This window comes from Pseudorca crassidens, chromosome 9 (genome assembly GCF_039906515.1).
Source record: "Pseudorca crassidens isolate mPseCra1 chromosome 9, mPseCra1.hap1, whole genome shotgun sequence".
In the NCBI taxonomy this organism is placed as follows: Eukaryota; Metazoa; Chordata; class Mammalia; order Artiodactyla; family Delphinidae; genus Pseudorca; species Pseudorca crassidens.
In genome coordinates, this window is record NC_090304.1 from 85,371,401 (window position 1) to 85,392,501 (window position 21,101).

Genomic DNA, 21,101 nt, shown 5'->3' on the forward strand with positions numbered 1-21,101 from the left:
GTAGCAACAGTATTTCCTGTTGACTCTCTCTGGAAGCCTTGGAGGACGAGGCTGAAAGGATGACCACATAAGAACAGTAGTTCAAAGAACTACTGGCCAGACACCATCAACTGAAGGGACCTGAAGAAGATGGTTTAGAAAGAGAAAAACCTTTCTTCTCCATTTTGAGATCCGTACAATGTTACGGTAATACCGTTCAATATATTTTACTCTAGAGAGGATTATAATAGTGACTTTTTAATAATATAACAGATTTCTCTATCTTTAATAAAACTAAATGAGCACTCTTTTGCAGTAATTCCATGAGTGTATTATTGAAGAATGCAGGCTACATTCAGGTTGCATATTCCTAATGAAATGTTGCTTGATAGAAAATGTAGTAAAAGCTATATAATGTCTTAAGGAATAATCAAAGCCCAAGCATTTAGCTCTGATGAGGTGAATAGATCCTGAACACTCTTTGGTAGACTTCCAATCAGAAATAACTGACATCTGAAAAGGCTTAGACTTGGAAGAGAGCCAATTATTTCTCCTTCTTCTCCCTCAATAATATTGAGTTCTGAGCATCGTAAAGCAAAATTTTCTAAATGCTTTAGGCTTGGGATTAGAGGAGAACATACTTCTATTTCCACAGTTCAGAAATTCCAATCAAATTGCTTTCTTTAATGATCTTGAAATTCTTTGTGATGATTTATGCCCTGATATTTGGGTCATTTAATTTCCAGTGATGGGAAAAGTGAGGTAAGGAAAAACTAGACTGATCGATCATCAAGTTAGTCACTCTCAGCAAAATTGTCAATTTGAAGTTAAAATTGCATATCATTAATTTATTTTTTTAAATTTTTTATTTATTTATTTTTGGCTGCTTTGGGTCTCTCTTGCTGTGTGCGGGCCGTCTCTAGTTGCTGAGAGCGGGGGGCTAGTCTTTGTTGCAGTGCACGGGCTTCTCATTGCAGCAGCTTCTTTTGACGTGGAGCACGGGCTCTAGGTGCATGGGCTTCGGTAGTTGTGGAACATGGGCTCAGTAGTTGTGGCACACAGGCTTAGTTGTTCTGCAGCGTGTGGGATCTTCCCAGACGAGGGCGTGAACCCGTGTCCCCTGCATTGGCAGGCGAATTCTTAACCACTGCACCACCAGGGAAGTCCGCATATCACTGATTTAATTTGCAACTCTTTGACTGCGAGTGAGGTTGGGTATTTTTTCAGTGCTTAACAACCATTTATATCTCTTCATTTTTGAATTACCCATTCATTGGTAGAACTGGTCTTTTGATAAATCAGATAACAATTTCCAGTAGACAGCTATGTTCCTGTCCCTCTCTTTTTTTAATTTGTACTTTAATGATATACTGCTCTTGGATGAATAGATTATAGGCCCCTAGCCGTAAAACAAAACAAAACAAAAAGCTAACCTTCATCTTAAATGTGAATCACTTTTAACTGTTTCTGATGTAACTGTTCTATTTTCAGACAAGAAATTCTTCTAAAAAGTCAACTGTTGTAAAAATATATTCTTACCTTTAAAAGACAGATGTCAGTGTTTTACTTGCTTATCAATTATAAACTTATACAAGTTAACTCATTGGATTGCCTCCATGTATATTCACTTTGAAAGGCTGAGAGAGGCGTTTAGTTTCATTTGATTTAAAATTTTTTTCAGGTTAAGTTCCTAAAGTCATGCTCCATTATACTGAACTTTTGGGCCTTGAAGACCCTGTCATCTATGTGCTAGAGTGAATTCCAAACTACTTCCTGAGGAGAATCTAGGCTCTATCCAAGAGTATTCCCCTGGTTTACCTCCATGCCTTCTAAGACTTTTCTGCCTTCAAAAGAGGTTGTCAATCCTATTTCCAGCCCAGTTGACTGTTAATATTTATGGCTCTAACTTTAACTACATCTTAGGTACCTGGTATTGAGAATAACACTGAATTCACAATACTTTTCCAAAGTGAGAACAAATAATATTTATGGAAGATTGACTGAATTGTCTATTCCTCTAGTTTATGCTAAGATCTACCCCTAGGAAAGACCAAACTAGAAGAGAGCTGGATCTCAGCCTCTCATCATCTGTTCTTGCTGAATTAAGCTCAGACATGATGTCATTGGCCTACACCGAGAGTATTTATGTAAAATAATCAAACTCACTGGCCTCTCAGTTCCTTGACCTCCTCATCTCCATTGACATTTTTCATCCACACCATCACCTGAGGTACCACTTTCCAAAGTCACACCCCCGGATGTCATCACAAGAAACTGTACCACTTCCAAATTCACAAATTGAACATCTCAACCTCTTTGCTGTCCACCTAGCTCCTTTACTCAAGTAGCACACCACCACACTTTTCATCTCCTTAAGAGCAGTTATACATTGACACCACCACCACCACCACCATTTTCAATCTATCAAGGTTTTCTTGTCTTCACTTTCTTCCTTATGCACCTTAGGTACCATGGCCTAGGTTTATAATCACTCGTGTAATTTAAAAACACAAGGGTACATCTTTCTTTAGCTATAGCTTGATGCTGGAGATCAAACAATGACAAAAGAACTGTGTCCTTTCTGGGTTTAAGAGTCTCTGCTTCCTCCAGGTTTGTTCTACTCTCAGGCAGACTCTCTACTCATTATGGCAAGGAGGCTGTACTCATTAGCTTCAAAACTCCAAATCTAACTGAAAAAGAGATTCTCTTTATTAATAGCTTTCACTAAAGTCCTGGGATTCACTAAGATTCAGTCAGAGGATGCACATTTCACCCCTCCCTCTTCTGGCTTGCTACAATTTGGATATGATGGCTGGTGCTTAAGCCATTTTGGAGGTTAAAGCCAAATGTAGAGCATGGCAGTATAGCAATATAGACAGAATCTGGGTCCTTACTTTTGTAAAGCTGCTCTAATAGTCCTGGGCAGCCCAACTATATACTTCTTTTACACAAAAGAGAAATAAATTTCCACCATATTTAAGTCATTGTTATTTTGTTATTTTTCTTTCTTATGTCACTCACAGACTAATCTAATCCTCATCCATGCAAAGTGTATGGTGTTGAAATAGACCATGGCATTTTAGGAGCCACATATAGTATAATAATGTAAGAGCAAATACAAAGAAGTAGGAAGTGAAGGACAATCCAATGGTGATCAAAGTATGTATTTTATATCATCCAAATAAATTTTAAATTTATTCTTTAAACAGTGTGTGTGTGTGTGTGTGTGTGTGTGTGTGTGTACATACAGAGGGGATATGAAATAGTTTGAGCTAGGCATAATATGATTAGATTATTGTATATGTTAGAAAGATTCTTTAAGTGATATGATGGACATTTTGGACATGGGCAAGATCAGAGGAATAGAACTTGTAGCAACTCTAGTGAGAGATAAGGATCAAACTCGGGGTAACAACATTGAGGATGGCAAAGAGGAGACAGATTTGAAAAATATATACAAGGCAGAATTGACCAAATTTGGTCAACCTGAATGACTTCTGAAGCATTAAAGGCAAATAAGCACTATTATAAGACTACAACCAGCTGATATAAGAGGTTCAAAATGAGCATTCCAGAGACATGGCATGAAAAAAAGCAGCTCTTCATGTAGATTTTTCATTCGCCTCTCATGTATTTACTACTCACAAAAGTCCTGAGATTCACATGCATGTTGTGTCTGAATGAATGTGCCTAGTTTATTGAAGTGCACACATATTTAAATCACTATTACATGTCAGTTATTATTTGGATCAGTTCTTCCTCTTTTAGCAGAAAAGATGCCTTCAGTCTACTGCCTCAGGCATGCAAATGAACGATAACTTTGTCTTTCTACAACTCAACTTAGTCTTTATCTTGAGCTCCCATTCCACCTAATAGCCTAATGTAGTTATTTAGGATTTTTTTCCCCAGCCATTACAGATTTAAACTCTTGTCAATTCAGGATTTTTTTCTCCCTCCCCATTTTAGTTGAGGTCATTTAAACTCCTGGAGGTTTATATGAGCTCTTTGTATTGTAGGTGGGGATTGGAATTGGTCATTGGTCTAACTGAGAGACAACAAAGGTCTTCACTAATGCAATGACTGTAGTCTGATCTTTTAAGTATAAAGTAGTACATATAGGAAATTCTACCACTCGGATGCCCTTCACTGCAAATATAACAAAATTAAAATAATGCCAAAAGCTAGAAAATTATTATTTTCTAAAAGTTAGAAAATTATGATTACATTTTAAAAGTGTAAATTGACTTCTGATTCACTTTATTTATTATTTATTTATTTATTTATTTTTGGCTGCGTTGAGTCTTCGTTGCTGCGTGGTGGGTTTCTCTAGCTGCGGCCAGCGGAGGCTACTCTTCATTGCGGTGCCTGGGCTTCTCATTGCGGTGGCTTCTCTTGTTGCAGAGCACGGGTTCTAGGCATGAGGGCTTCGGTGGTTGTGGCTTGCGGGCTCTAGGGCGCGGGCTCAGTAGTTGTGGTGCACGGGCTTAGTTGTTCGGCAGCACGTGGGATCTTCCCAGCCCAGGGCTCGAACCCGTGTCACCTGCATTGGCAGGCGGATTCTTAACCACTGCGCCACCAGGGAAGCCCCCTAATTCACTTTAGATGGACTGTCTTATTCAGAAAATAATTGTAAAGACAAAATAATTTTTTTAAAGTGTTGAGAATGGCAGGAACATACTTTCCAAGGTGACTTCTAATTTTATGCAATTATTCCTATCCACTCTATTCATATTCTGGAAAAGCTCTATTTGACTCAAGCAGTCTCTTTAGATAGTTAAAGGAGAGTTAAATGAGACTAGTTAACCAGTTCAAATCAGAACTTTAGTTCCAGTTTAATCAGTCCCTGATTGTGAGGATCAGGATATTGAGGATACTGAAGATCTTAATCACTTCATATGTACTCCTCAGTAGTCTATCTCATGACTTCCTAGTGGAACCACTAGGAAAATATCAAGTTTTGACATCAAATTTAATCATTTATCAAATTAATCCTTGGTAGGAAAAGATTATGAAACATTCAATTCATAAATACAAAATGGTAACTGGTAACACTCTGTCTCTACTCTCCATATTTAGAACTTTTTTCTTTAATTCCCATCCAAAGCCTTCTATCTTCATGTCTGAAATCAAATATCATTATCTATTTAAAGGTCCTTTTCAGTTATCCTGATTTTTTCATTTTGAAACCTTAAATTTATTAACAGGTATTTATCAACTGTCTACTATATTCATGGTACTGTGCCAGGCACTGGGATACTGCTGTGAATAAAACAACCCCCACCCCCAAAATCCCCATACTCATGGAGCTTGCATTCTTTTGTGAGACACAGACAAGATAAATAATTCCATATTATGTTACAAGGTGATAAGTACTATGGAGAAAAATAAAGCAGACAGGTAGTTTTACGTATTGGAGGGAAGGAAAGCTTCATGGAAATATTTTAGTGAAAATTGAATGAAGTAAAGGAGCAAGCCATTCAAGGCAAAGGCGAAGAGCTGTTCCAGAGGGAATAGCAAGTGCAAACACTCTGAGGTGGCAGCCTGCCTTGCGTGTTTGAGAAATACCAAGGAAGCCAGTATGTTTGTTGTGGAGGTATTAAAAGGATGGTAGAAGATAAGGGCTAAGAGGTAAGGAAAGACCAAGGACTTCGACTTTTGCTGTGAGTTAAGAAGCCATAAGCCATTTAGAGGTTCTTGAGCAAAGAAGTTACATGATCTGACTTAAATTTTTACAAGATCATTCTAGCTGCTAGGTTGAAAATAGGCATGGCAAGGCCTAGTTAGACACTATTATAATAATCCAGACAAGTTATAATGGTAGTTTGGATCATGGTGGCAGAAGTGGAGGTGGTGAGAGATGGTTAGAATCTGAATATATTTTGAATATACAGCCTATCGAATTTGCTAGTGGAATACCTATGGGGGAAATAAGAAAGAGTGGAATCAGACTGAGATTTTTGAACTGAGCAACTAAAAGAATGATGCTTCCATTTACTTAGGTGGTGAAGACTGAGGGAGGAACAAAATTTTTGTTGTTGTTTTCTCACTTGTAAATCATAGCACCCATATATAGGTTTAATGTAGCAAACACAAAGACTGCATGGAGAATTTCTGAGCATTTTAAGAGAATCTTGAAGCCAGAAGATGATCAAAGATCACCTAGCTTTTGAAATTTTTTACTTTGATCCAAAAGAAATAAATTTTACATCTTGACCCAGCGCACACAAGTATGAACACACACACACACACACACACACACACATCACTGAAAGTAAATTTCATGAAACAAACATCCTTAATATGTATGATGTACTCTGGTGTTTTGTTTTGTTTTAAATTCTGGTAGTTTCCCACCAAATTGATTTTACAACCCCTAGTTTGAAAAACACTGATGCAGCTCAACCCTTCTAGTGTCCAGATGAGGAAAGAGAGACCCAGAGAGACGAAGTGATTTATAAAAAGTCCCCCAAAATTAGTGGCAACACTGGGACCAGAACACAGGTCTCTTGACTCCTGGTTAATAAGCAACAGAGTGCCTCCTTTCCAGCACTTCCCATATTCTCTCTTTAAAAAAAAATATATATATATAAGCAGAATGTCCTGAGTAGCAACTTAAGTAGCTTTCTTAAACTAAATGTGCCCTACCTACCTGCCTTATTTTCTAAGCTTAAACTTCTACAAATATAAACATAACAAAGTATTTTTATTAAAGTATTAAATTATTTGTATTCAGCTTACATAATTCAAATATGCTTGAAATTAAAGTTATTCAGGGATTATTCAAAGGCAAATTTTAGTAATGATAAAATTAATCAATTCTAGCTCATCATGAAGCTCATCAGATTGTGTGCACACTACATATGTATAGAAGTTCAAGTTCATGAGAATTATGGTTAACAATTAATTTTCACTCAATGAGCATTTATAGAGTACTACTATGTGCTAGTTGTGTGGGTGCTGGGGAAATAACAATGAATTAATAAGTCCCTCTGGTCTTAAGGAACTTACAATCTAGCAAGAAATAGTCAAACCAATAGCCATAATTCAATGAGATATTTTATAGAAGATATGAGATATCATACAAGTACAGAGTATGCTTTGTGTACCTGCTTTAGGAACACAGATGAGAAAGAAACTGATTCTCTTGAAGGCATAAAAGGTTTAGAAAGACTACAAAGGTGCCTTGCTCTGAGCCTTGGAAGATAAATAGAAATTTGCTGAACATATTTTCATGTAGTGAAAAAAGATATAAGGAGAGGAGACAATAGCATAAAAAAAACCAACTAGTATAACATGAATAGCATGTCATGTAGAGATTATGATTGTTCATACATGACATGATTAGGTATTTAGACTTTATCCTAGGATGAATGAGTCATCGAAGGTGTTTAATACAGTAATTTTGGAAGCAACAAAATAGGAGACTGCTGTGGGTTGAATTGTATCCGCCCCCCCAAAAGATAAGTTGTGAAGTCCTAACTTCCAGTACTTTAGAAGTGCCTTATTTGAAAGCAGTCTTTGCAGATGATCAAATTAAGATGAGGCCATTCAGGTGGGCTCTAATTCAATATGACTAGTGTCCTCATAAAAAAGGAGAAATTTGGACACAGGCACAGACATGTACAGAGGGAAGACTATGTGAAGAGACACAGGAAAAATGCCATGTGAAGGTGGAGAACTGGAGTGATACATCTATAGTCCAAGTAACTCCAAGGATTGCCAGTAAACCACCAGAAGCTAAGAAAGAAGCATGGAACACAGTCTTGCTCACAGACCTCAGAAGGAACCAACCCTACTGATACCTTGATTTTGGACTTCTAGCCTCCAGAACTATAAGCCAATAAATTTCTGTTATTTTAGACCACTCCTTTTGTGGTACATTTTTACAGCAGGCCTAGGAAACTAATACAGAGGCTATTGAGTAGTATAGTCTAAAGTGATAAGAGAATGAATGAAGACAGTGATAGTGGGAAGTTCAGAAATGTCATAAATCTACAAGATATTGTTGAAGTAAAAGCCACAAGATTTAATGATTGGCAGAATACACCAAAGGGGAAGGAAGAGTCCAAGCTGGATGAAGCTTTTATTGGGTCTTTTTTTTTAAATTTATTTATTTAATTTATTTATTTTTGGTTGCGTTGGGTCTTCGTTGCTGCGCACGGGCTTTCTCTAGTTGCGGCGAGCGGGGGCTACTGTTTGTTGTGGTGCGCAGGCTTCTCATTGCGGTGGCTTCTCTTGTTGCAGCGCATGGGCTCTAGGTGCACAGGCTTCAGTAGTTGCGGCTCACAGGCTCTAGAGCCCAGGCTCAGTAGTTGTGGCACACGGGCTTAGTTGCTCCGCGGCATGTGGGATCTCCCCGGACCAGGGTTCGAACCCATGTCCCCTGCATTGGCAGACAGATTCTCAACCACTGCGCCACCAGGGAAGCCCTTTTACTGGGTCTTAATCAACTGAATGTAGTGTCTAAACTTCCTTAGTGTCCTCATTAGATCTCTCCTGAGGTCAGGGACCTTATAAAAAGTCCCATGCCTTTTCCCTTGGCTAATGATATCTAACCAAGCCTTACTTCTGACCTCTCATTCACATCTTTCTTTGGGATGGATTCCACAGTTTTCATTCTCTTACCTTATAGCTATATCTGCTCCTCTACTCATTTCTTTTAAGAGGCTTCAGTTGACCTTCCTAAGTTCTTTTCCATTTTAGTTTTGCTCTGGATACTATCTCTTAGATTATCATTAGTTCTCTATTCTGCCACCTTTAGACCAATTCCACCTCTCCCCTTTATACAACACAACCCCCAGCCTCCAGATTCAGCACCACAAGCTTTCACATGTCTAAGGAACTGTGATAGATACTAATGCCATTAACCAAACTATAAAACACAGGGAAAGAAAATGGCAAGAAAGCCACTGAGTTCACCTCTACTCAGTACTCTATAATGCCCTATAAGGGAAAAGAATCCAAAAAAGAGTGGATATGTGTATATGTATAACTGACTCACTTTGCTATACACCTGAAACTAACAGCATTGTAAATCAACTATACTCCAATAAAAAAAAAATTTTTAATTAAAAAAAAAAAGCCACTGAGGGACTTCCCTGGCAGTCCAGCGGTTAAGACTTCACTTTCCAGTGCAGGGGTTGCAGGTTCAATCCCTGGCCAGGGAGCTAAGATCCCACATGCCTCACCGCCAAAAAACCAAAACATAAAACAGAAGCAATATTGTAACAAATTCAATAAAGACTTTAAAAATGGTCCACATCAAAAAAAAAAAAAGCCACTGAGTTCATTATTGGACATTATAAAGAATATATTTTTGACACAAAGGGAAGCCATTGACCCATCTTTTCTCCAGGACTGCTAATATCCCACATGCCCCATCCAAAACGATTGACCTGCTGCATGTTCCTGTTCCCCTGGCCGTATGTCTTTGGTATGAACACCTTTTCTGAACTGGATCAAATAAATTGTTGTCTACAGAAAAATGGAAATTGGTTTCCATATGTGTCTAGATATCTAACTTGGAAACTGAAGCAACTATAGTCTTCCATATGGACTAAGCAGCAGGGAAAGCTGGTTTGCAGAGAGAAAATGACTAAGCAGATGTCAGAAAGAAAGAAATATGAGAGAGACAGAGACACATGCTGCCTGGGTTCCTTAGAGCTTTCCCTTTCCCAGTTCCAGCTGATAACAGCTGCATTCCAGCCTGTGGATTCTGTGAAAATACCTCTGTATCCTTATGATAAGTGCACTCATCTTTTACATCACCCTAACTAAAGCTTTTTTCAAAGAATCCTAACCAACACAGTTGTGTCGAGTCTGAAATGTGTATCTAACACCTAAGAGGAGAGGTAGTTGGAAATATGAGTTTGAATACAGAGCAAACTCAAATTTACCCAAATTTACCCAAATCATATGGATGGAGGACATATGATTTGGGTAAGGGAGTAACTGGAGTAGACAAGGTCATGAGAAACAGCTCACAGTGAAGGAAAAGAAGGGGAGAGTTACGGATCTCTTAAGAACTTTAATATATAAGATATGGATCACAGGAAGAGAAGTCAGTGAAGAAAGTTAAAAAGAACAGGAAAATAGGAGAGAATGCTTTTGTAGAAACTAAGAAATAAAAGTATTTAGGTTATACTTATAGAAAATTCCATCACCAGTGACTTAAGCAGGTACTGATTTACTTGCCTCAAACAACAAGATGTCCAGAGCTGGTACCACAGATCAAGTCCATCAGGGACTCGGGTTGTTCCTCTCTCTCCTATCACCATCTTTAGCATCTAGTCTTCACCTCTATGGTCACAAGATGGTTGTTACACCATCCAGGTAGGAAGGAAAAAGAAAGGAGACAAGGTGATGGGCAATAAGAGAGCCGGTCACTTATCAGAAAAACAGAAGCTTCACTAGAAGCACTACTTCTAGTAATGCTTCTGACCAACTCTAGTAGAGTTGGTGAGAAGTCTGTCATTTGGCCGTTCCTAACTGGAGGAGGACTGGAAGAAAGAGGACTGTGGTTTTAAGAGTTGGGTCAGCTAATCAGCTTTCATCCAAAGAGTTTAATCAACAAAAGCTACTGAGAGGTCAAGAAGAATAACTAAAGATAGATGATGGGGTAGGGAAGGAGCAGATTTGGTAGTTAGAAAGTCCCTGGCAACATTATCAAAAGCAATGTCAGGGGTGTATTAGGCATGGAGAGGGCTGAAGACTAACTGGTGGGTTAGAAATGAGAATAGAGGGTTCTTTTTTAATGTTTGAAAAGGAAAATAATGGAAAAAGCAAAAATCTAAAGGAGAGGCATAATGGAGAGATGTTTTGCTTAGTTTCAGGATTGTGGATACTCGAGTATGTCCACTGGCTGAGCAGTACAAACTATTAGCAAGGAGGAGATTTGAGGTATGAATGTTATGAAATAAAGATCACTGTTAGAAAAAAGTTTTAAAAAGATGGGTGTCAGGGGATTAAACACATCCTTCAAAACAATACCTCTTCCCCCAAAACAAGAAAGGAAGTAAGGATGAATAACAAAAGTGTAAGTTTGCATGTGGGCATGAAAAAAAGTGGAATTGTTAAAATTCTACTTTGGCAAAAACACACTTTAAAACTGTTTAACTTTTTTTTTTTTTTTTGCGGTGCGCGAGCCTCTCACTGTTGTGGCCGTTCCCGTTGCAGAGCACAGGCTCCGAACGCGCAAGCTCAGCTGCCATGGCTCACGGGCCCAGCCGCTCCGCGGCATGTAGGATCTTCCCGGACCGGGGCACGAACCCATGTCCCCTGCATCGGCAGGCGGAACTCTCAACCACTGCGCCACCAGAGAAGCCCAAAACTGTTTAACTTTTAAAAGACAAATCTTGAACTCACTATTAACCAGTCAGAAGAGAGGCATGAGAAAGGAGTCGATCTCGCCAAAATTCAACTGTGCTTTATTCAGATCCCTGACCAGGCATAAGCTAAGGAGAGACCGCTTCAGGATTTTTCCGGCATGTATAACGGAGACGGAAGCTCCCATTCTTCCGAGAAGAAAGGGAGGTTTTATGAACATCTCAACATTTCATTTCCTTTCCTCTCCTTCCCCTCGCTGAAGGGCCCTAGAGACAATGCCGGCGATTGGCATTTTTCTCACTCTTCCGTAGTACTGAAAGCTGTGAGGAAGAAATGGTGGTGGCAGGAGCAATGGCCAAAGCCCTTGCTAGAAGCATCCAGAACTTTCTCTGCAAATTTATTTCTATTCTGCTCTCAACTCCTTCACATTAGAACGCCTTGGAGGTGGCAATCAACAAGGCTAGAGAGCAGAAAGCCGCCAACAGAAATCTGGTTAAAGAACGGTGGTCACAGAACTGGTCAAAGAGGAAACCACACAGTGACCCAGGTTACGGCCCCCGCGTTTTCCAAAATTAGAGCCGGAATCGGACAAGCCCGCCCTGACGCCCGTAAGAAAATGATTCTCACTTTTCATTGGCTGACCCTCCAAGAGTTGAGACCTTGCTTCACTTTCATTGGTTGCTGCTGCTGTCACGTCCTTTCACCACACCCACTTTCCCGTCGGCGCCCAGTGAGCTTTGGGGGAAAGTGATTTACAGAGGTCGGGGGCGGGAGTCCGCAAGCAACTAGACTATTTCCCCCCACCCCTCACCACGGCCCCTGCTCCGCCCACTGGCCCGAGGGCCCGCCCCTGGCCCTGCCGGGCCCCGCCTCTCCCTCCAGAGAGGGCGGGGTCCAGGCGGCGGCCGAAGCCGCAGGAATATGCTGGAAGCCGGCAGGCGAGCGCCCGGGAGGTGCTGAAGGGACAGTTCCCGCCGCCTTACTTGCCCCGCAGCGGGTGGGTGGGTGGGGCGGCCCTAGAGCCAGCTGGGCACGTGAGCGATGGAGACCATCTGGATCTACCAGTTCCGCCTCATCGTGATCGGGGACTCCACAGTGGGCAAGTCGTGCCTCCTGCACCGCTTCACTCAGGGCCGCTTTCCCGGGCTGCGCTCCCCAGCCTGCGACCCCACTGTCGGCGTGGACTTCTTCTCCCGCCTGCTGGAGATCGAGCCGGGCAAGAGGATCAAGCTGCAGCTCTGGGACACGGCGGGACAGGAGCGGTTCAGGTAGGGCCGCCGGCGCCGGGACCCCAGGGACCGCGCCGCCCCCTCCATCCGCCTGGGGCACCTTCCCCAAGCGTCGGCCGCACAGGCCAGTGTCGGGAGAAGCTCTGGCCCTTCCCTCTCGAAAGTGCAAACACTCCATTCTCACTTCCCCTTTGCCCCTCCTCTTCCAGGGACGACTTCCTCCTCCGCAGTTTCTCACTTCTTTCTTTGGCTCCCATTTCCTGCGTCCCCTTTCTGTCTTTCCTTTTCCCGCCTGAGCCCAGGTCACCCTCACCAGCCCCCTCTTCCGCAGCCCTCTACCCCTGCTAGTATTTTTATCCCCAACTCTTCGGCTCCCCTGCTGCCTTCTCCCCAAACTCAGTGTCCCTCGCTGTACACACCCTGACCTGACCACCCTCCTCCAAGCTCCCGTTTTCCTCCCCTGACGGAGCAGCTTCCCATCTACGCGGCCCAGGAGAACTGCATAGAAGCGTTCCCAGATTCGTGATTGATCCATTTAGCTTCACAGCAAGCAGTGCTCCAACCCAGATTACTGCATGAGCTCATTGGGCATCGTTCAGAGGGAGATGATGAATGCGGTAATGGTCTGAACACCTCACAGCACCGAATGTGGTCATCAGAAATACTGGGCCAGGACCCGTGGGAATGTGTCATGTACAGCAACTAGATGTAACATCAGGGACACAGGCACAGCAGAGGAGTTTTTTGTTGTTTTTAAGGGTTGAGTTGTCTTTAGAAGTTTGTCATCATTGGTGCTTTGGTGAAGAAAAGAGAGATGTACATACTGAGATTTGTTAGGAACTTTTCCTTTATTTTATTTATAATAGGTACTTAATGTTCCAGAGTGATAATAGATCAGAAAATACTTTTCTGCATAGAGAAGGAGGGATCCAAAACTAAACGTAACTTGTACGCATTTCCTAGATATTTAAGATTTAACCAGATATGAAGCACATTTTAAATTTCTAGGATTCAAGGAATTTAGAGGAAAGTAGGGACCTGATATATTGTAGTGTTTGGGGCTTTTTTAAGGTTGCATTATCAACTGGAACTCATTAAAGCAAGCATTTTGTAGTCTTCAGCAAGTAGTCTGTTTGTGAAATAGAGTACTTACTGACCGGATTTCCCAAACATGGCTTCCCCTCACCTCAGCCAGCATCCATTCTGAATGAGATGAGTCTACTTCTGTGAGAATGTTCCAACACTTTCAAGTTTTGGCTTCCATTCCCAGCTATGACACTGATTCATAGAGATAAGTGAACTGCTTAGCTTGCTTATACCATAGTTTTACAATGTGTAAAGTGGAAAGATAGTAAGGCCAGCCCTTTAGAGAAGTGTTAAAGGTTATTGATTTGAATTGTACAATACCTAGAATTCCATGAAGAAGATTTTTTTTCAAGAAGCCTCCTTTAAAATAATTTTTCAGGGCTTCCCTGGTGGCGCAGTGGTTGAGAGTCCGCCTGCCGATGCAGGGGACACGGGTTCGTGCCCCGGTCCGGGAGGATCCCACATGCCGCGGAGCGGCTGCGCCCATGAGCCATGGCCGCTGAGCCTGCACGTCAGGAGCCTGTGCTCCGCAACGGGAGAGGCCACAACAGTGAGAGGCCCACGTACCAAAAAAAAAAAAAAAAATTTTTTTCAAACTCTGATTCCTCATCTGTAAAACGGAGTCATTATGATCTCTAAGATTCATTGCAGTTTTACCATTATAAGGTAGACTGCAAATTCATTCACTTGTGATCTCAATCAGAGATGAACTTTAAGATATTTCATGGTCAGAAAAAAACATTTACTAATAGCTCTTGCTATACCCTCTAAAGTGAAAATAATAAAAACGTGTTCTTTATACCTTAAACTTCTAGCAACTACTGATAATTGCAGCTACAAGAAACATAGGTAGTAAAATCTTCTTGTGTCTAAAATTCTTTCCTTAAAAACTTATTGACAAGAAAGTAAGGATGATTAATTTGTTAGATTTTAATGACCTTTTCTGTTAAATACATCATTTTTTTATTGCCTTTAAGAAGAATGTAAATTGATTTTATATACACTATTAAAACCAGACAGTAACTCTCTCATAATAATGCAAGGACATTTAGGGAATGTTTACTGACAATGAGTCATACTTTATTTTGCTTGGCTCTTTACCAAAGATGTATTCCTAAATACATACATATTTCAGTAGCTGCCTCCAAATACTTGCTTTTCTCTCATTTAGCAGAATGTTTCTCCATAAAATTGCATTTAAAACAATTAATGTTAAATCATTCTGTACCTTCCTCTAAAAAAATACAGATACTTATTTTGAGTAAGCACGTTTGTTTCATAGAAAGGTACTATATAGTTCATGAATATATAGTTCTGTCATTAGTTATAATTATACCATTAGGAATTTGAGGAAAACATTCCATTTGGAGGTTTATTGGTGATTAGATATAAACTAACAAAAAGAAACCTACTTTAGACAGTTCAGGATATAGCTTAAAAGCATAAACAAATATGTTACAGAACAACAAAATAGTGAGCTGATGATTATGACCATAAGTAGCCTTAGTTATCTTTTTTTTACCCAGCTTTATTGAGGTATAATTGACAAATAAAGCCTTAGCTTTCGAAGTTCAGATAATACATGCTAGTAGTCAATAACTACTTACAAAAAATAAAAAGGAACAAAATCAAAGTGAAAAAGGTTTAGAAAAATGATGAATATGTGAGCATCTGTAAATTGTAACTTAACACTCAATTGTTAGGTTTTTATTATTAACACTATGTTTTAGTCAGGATAAATGTTAAATTGCTGTATTAAGGATACTTAAAATTACAGTGCCTTCATTAACAATAGTTTATTTCTCTCTTGTGTAACAGTCTCAAGGTAAGTAGTTCAAGTTGTTGGAGTGGCCTGCTCCAGGCCATCATTCAAGTACCTTCTCTCTTAGTTTTCTGCCATCCCTAGGACATTATTTTCTTCTGTGTGAACAAAGCTGGGTTGCAGGCACACTGTGTGCCACTTCCAGGGGAGGGGAAAGTAAAGATCTAAATCAAGTAATGTTTCTTCTAAGCAAATGAGGCCAATGTGGTGCAGATCACTTCAGCTCTCAATTCAGTGAAGAGAAATTAGTTACAAGGCCACACTTACACGGGGCTACCATGTGCCTAGGAAAAAGGGAAGATGGATTTGGCACTGGGGGGAAACTAGCTGTCACCACTTTTATTTTTTAATCATCATAGTGGAAGAAGTTTAGCAGGAAAGGAAACAAGAATATTGCTTAACAGCATTAATAAGATAAATAAGTGCAAATAAGGCTAGAAGTATAGAGAGCAAATGTAAGAATGTAAGAATATAAAATTTGAATTTTTCCCATGAAAAGCACTTAAAGCAATATGAAGATAAAATGAGATAAAGAAAAAGCAACATTAGCTATAGGGATAGAAAACCTGAAGCTTCAAGCCAGATTGGGCCTTTTATTTCGTGTTGTCTGGCCTTGGGGGTATTACAGTTACAGCCACTGGTTGTAAAGTTCAGAGAATAATGTCCTCCTAGTGTAGTTCTTCTCAAAGCGTGTTCTGCAGAGCACTCATACCTTCTGATTCTTTTTAAAGGATGGGTTCTGTAATCAAATAAGCTTGGAAATCCCTATATTCCATTTCTCTCTTAGAAATTCATATCAAAGACTCCAAGAAGTATTGAGCAAAGAAACCTGTTTAACTTTGATTAAACTAGCATTTCCACCATTTATTTGAGGGGCTATTCTTAAAACATGAAAATCTATGATAACTAGTGTTCTTAGTAGTATAATTTGGGGAAAGCTCCCTTGATGAGTTGCTTTAGTCACATTCTTTGAGCAGAACCAACTAAACTTTTGAAGTTTGGAGCAATGGAAAACGTGCAGACATTAGTTAACCAGCTAATGGGCTGGTTACAGCTAAAGGGCTGTAAGCAGTAATTGCTATAAAAGGGACAGCCTCCCCTGCCCCCCTAAAAATCTGAAGGTGACCTGTAACTAATACCACTTAACATCCTGGGCCTCTCCCTAACTCTCTGCCTGCCTCTTCATCTCTTTTCCTCTAGCTCCTCTCCTATTGTGTATCTTTCTCTTCCTTATGTGTCTTACCCTTCCTTAAACTTCTTTATATTTTTCCTTTATCCCTTTCATCTATCAGTCCCTACTCATAGTTTCCTCCCACCTTCTGTCTTTTCCTCTACTTCCTTTTTTTTTTTTTTTTTTGCGGTACATGGGCCTCTCACTGTTGTGGCCTCTCTCGTTGCGGAGCACAGGCTCCGGACTCGCACACTCAGCGGCCATGGCTCACGGGCCCAGCCGCTCCGCGGCATGTGGGATCCTCCCGGACCAGGGCACGAACCCGTGTCCCCTAACATTGGCAGGCGGACTCTCAACGACTGCTCCACCAGAGAAGCCCCTCTCCTTCCTTTTTATTTTAATGTGTCTTGTATGCTCTCATTTCTTTTTAACTTATTCTCCTTATTTACCCTCTGCCTCCCTTTTGTCTCTGTTTTCTTCTCTTCCCCTTCAAAACATTCATATGAAGTAAATGTTTAAAACTGGTTTAATTTATGTTCTCCGTTCATAATTTTAGAAGTAAGCAACATGAACATTTTATATTTCTCCTTAAGGTATCTTTTAAGATTCCTAAACTAAATAGGTTTTGTTTTTTGTTTTTTTTAAAAGGACCCTTACTTGATCCCCACTCTCCTTACTGTGGTTCATGATCTTCAATAGAAAAAGATTTTCTGATAGTGGATTGGTGGGTTCATATTGCATAGGTAACAGAGCAGAGACTGTCCACAACTAAGTCCCATAATCATTGCAGTCTACTGTAGTTCCAAGTTATTAGAAACAATAGAAAGCTAGACTATATTTGTATTGAGTAATCTGATAATATACTGTCTTGGTTAAAATTATTTGTGTTTTAAGTAACAGAAATATAACCAAATTAGTTTGGATATAAGGCATAAATTATAAATGATACAGGTCTCATGAGAGACAAAAATCTCACTGAACATACAAGTGTCTGAAAATATGGAAGCTCTAATAACAAGAGTTTGTGGATTTTCTCTCTAGTCTATTTCCATTATCCAATGCTGTCAGCTCCCAACTGTCTCAGTCTCTGAGCCTCTTATTCAAATTCTTGAAAGAAAAATTCTCATTGGCTATTTGATTGGCCAGTGAATCAGCTCCCCCAGGGTCCAGTTATTAAGATAATGTATACATAAAACACAAAGGGATTATAATACAAATATCCCAGGTATGCATTATGGGTCATCCAATGCAAATGAATCTGTAAGGGTCTACTTTTTGGGAAAGAGAAATTCACAGAAGAAGGAAGTGAGCAGTCACCCCAAAAAGTGTCTACTTTATGGAGTTTCAGAGTAAAACTGTATGTAAGAAGGAGCCAGCATCATTTCTAACAAGTGTAGCAGAATGTGGAAAAATGACCTGTGTAGCCAAATGTATTTTTATATGATAAAAGTTATTTTCACTGTCCACTCAGAGCATTCAGACCATTTTGAGTGATTGTATAGTCAGTACAGTTAAGAAGCTAGCCAGTAATTTCAAAAACCTGTGACTATTTTTCTTAATTTCTTTTTTCTTCAATGAATCAATTGATTTCGCATGTATAGCCACAGCCTCAATGACATATTGCTATATGAAGGTGATTATACATTCTGACAATTTAGTAACTAAATATTGTAAATATAGTAGACTAAATATTGTACTCCAATGTTTGAAGGCCCTAGGCCAGCAGCAGGCAAAATTGTAAAGTAGGTAAAACTCATTCTTGGGGACTTTGGGGCTTTCCTACTTTTCTTTCCTTCTGTTTTTGGATAGTAGGACCTTGACCTATCCTTCACTTCTATTTTCCCTCACATCTCAGTCGAAAAGCCATCCCTTACTACTCCATCTTAGCTTCAGAGAGAGAAGTAGCTAGATGACCAAGAGACACAAAATTATTAAAACTTAATAAGGGTTCTGACAGGAGTATTTCTATTCTAAAAGAGGATGACCACCTAGGAGGTAACACCTCATCTTGAAGTAACATTTCCCTGTTGGCAGAGTTATGGATCTATGGCTGATGGGTGTCGGAGTTTCCTCTCATCATGCTGCATTGATGACCACCTATTCTGACACATTGGCTCCACATTTAGCTTTCAAAGAAAGGGCTAGAAAAAAAAATTAGAGATAATGTTGCTAGTACATGAATCACTCAGTAAAGTTTTCACATGAAGAAAAGTGCTTCGCTCAGTCTGAGAGAAAGAGAGAGAGAAGAAATTTCTAGCCATTGTCAGTCAGTTTGGTTAGCATACAAAGATTTCTTAACAACTTAGCCTCCATAGCCATGTTAAAGTTTAAAGAGCAACTTCTTGGAATGATCTGAGAATGTTTATCTTGGTGTTTTAAGAGCCAGTTATTCTTATCCTAGCTGAGTTAGAAGGGAATCTGCATTCTATCAGTCTGCTCTGTCAAGCAGTGAAAAAGAAAGGTGGGGCTTCCCTGGTGGCGCAGTGGTTGAGAGTCCGCCTGCCGTTGCAGAACCCCGGTCCGGGAAGATCCCACATGCCGCGGAGCGGCTAGGCCCGTGAGCCATGGCCGCTGAGCCTGCGCGTCCGGAGCCTGTGCTCCGCAATGGGAGAGGCCGCAATGGGAGAGGCCACAACGGTGAGAGGCCCGCGTACCGAAAAAAAAAAAAAAAAAAAAAGAAAGGTGAACCACTCAACTAATACTGAGGTATACACACACACACACACACCAGAGAACATCAGATTTTACTTTTTAAGATATTTTCATTCTTTCTAAAGTGAAATACCTACAAAGCCTGTACTTTATGATACTAATATATCTGCCTCCAAATGTCAGTAACTTTTAATCAATTCTGACAATATATAATTCAGGGAAGTTCATTTAAAAATTATTACCCCACACAATCTACCTAGCTTATCAAGAAACAAATATTATTAAAACCCATTGTTTTCTGGAAAGAATCACTTTGTGTAATGAAGTACTGTTCTGACCTGTAGGAGTTCCAGAACAGAGGTCCAATATGTTTTAAATTTAAAAGTATATGTTTAGTTTAAGCTGTGAAAGAGTTTCAAAATACAGATAGTAGTTCTGTGTACAAGCATGACTGAGTAAATGTCGATGGCTAGCTGGCATATTATTTTATTTTGGTTTAGAATCTTAGTGTTCTTTTAAACATTCTTAAAACGTACTGAAGTTTTTTTCTATTTCCTTCCTATGGTGATAATTCATTTTTCATTTAGGAACAATATGCTAAATAAAATTATTTTATTACTGGCAGTAAGTCCTTAAGACCATCCACTGATATCAATAGCTAGGATATAAAGAAACCATCAAAAATATCTCAGTGCCAAAAAAATGTTGAGGTAAGGGAACAGAGACTTCTCTCGTAGGTTTATTTCTACTTCACTGGTATAGTGAGTGCATCAGAGTCACCTGAGAAAGGTCTTTATCAAGCCACGCCCCAAAATTCATCAGTGACTTTTCTTGGCAAAATGTTATCCTTCTCTATGCCTATTCTTTCCTCTGCTTTTTGTATAATTGGTCAAAATCTCTGCTTAAATTATCTTCCTGTACTAGGAATGTTAAAAGTGGTTTTTCTTCTGATTCTTTAGGCTTTCCAAATGTATTTCCATCTCGTAGGACTTAGTGGGATATGGCTTCAAATGAATAAGGCTGAAGAACAGCCTTAATCACAGACTCCTGCCTCAGAAATACAAAAGAATAGTGTGTGGCCCAAACTGAACCCTCTTCTCTAAGAAGAGATCAAGAGAGAATACTGCAAATGGGAGTTAGATACTAAGAACTTCCTGGCTATAACAGAAGTCATTATAAAGAAAGATTATAGATTCTCAAATTCTAGGCATTGCCCATCATTTTTCTTCAAAGTAGCATTTTTCAAAGTAATAGGTGTAATTTGAGTAAAAGTTTCCTTGATCAAGTAGTTTTGGAAGTGCTGGGTTGTCGCCAGATTTCTCAGAGCTTTTAATATACTAATATCCTAATATACTTTGTAAACACCCAAGACAGATATGGTATTTCCCAACCCAGAGTCCTTTAACATAGAGTGTTTTAGGAACCAACAGATGGAAAGATTAGAGCACTTTAGGAGCCAATACTTCAAAGAAAAATTGTAGGCAATTCCTTAAATTTTAGGAGTATATTTGAGAACCTCTCATGGTTTCTTCTCTCATATGATTCTCTGTCTCTTTTGCTGGTGCTTCTGAATGACTCCGTCAGGTCTCCCTTTTAAAACACTTGGTTACTATATTTTAGAGCAAGATCTAATCAGATCAATAGACTCTAGAGAATCCCTTGGTTTTTGTCCCCTCATTCAAAATTAAAAGGTTTCTCCTCTTGCCTAACTTCTAGGCACTTGTCACAGTTTTACACAGATCATGCAATATCATTAGTACTTGTTTTAAGGGCTACAGAAAGGCTATGGGATTAGGAAATCAAAAGTTAATGAAGCAAATATGAGGTGAAGTTTAAG

At 39.7% G+C, this 21,101-nt stretch overlaps 1 protein-coding gene across 1 annotated transcript in view; it reads left to right on the forward strand.

Moving 5' to 3' along the window:
• Positions 1-12,325: 12,325 nt before the first annotated feature.
• RAB39A (RAB39A, member RAS oncogene family) overlaps positions 12,326-21,101 on the forward strand; it is a 28,711-nt gene continuing 19,935 nt past the window's right edge. Inside the window, exon 1 of the mRNA XM_067750923.1 lies at positions 12,326-12,572. Coding sequence (XP_067607024.1) covers positions 12,346-12,572 — 227 coding nt within the window. The 5' untranslated portion in view covers positions 12,326-12,345. The remainder of the gene's footprint in view (positions 12,573-21,101) is intronic.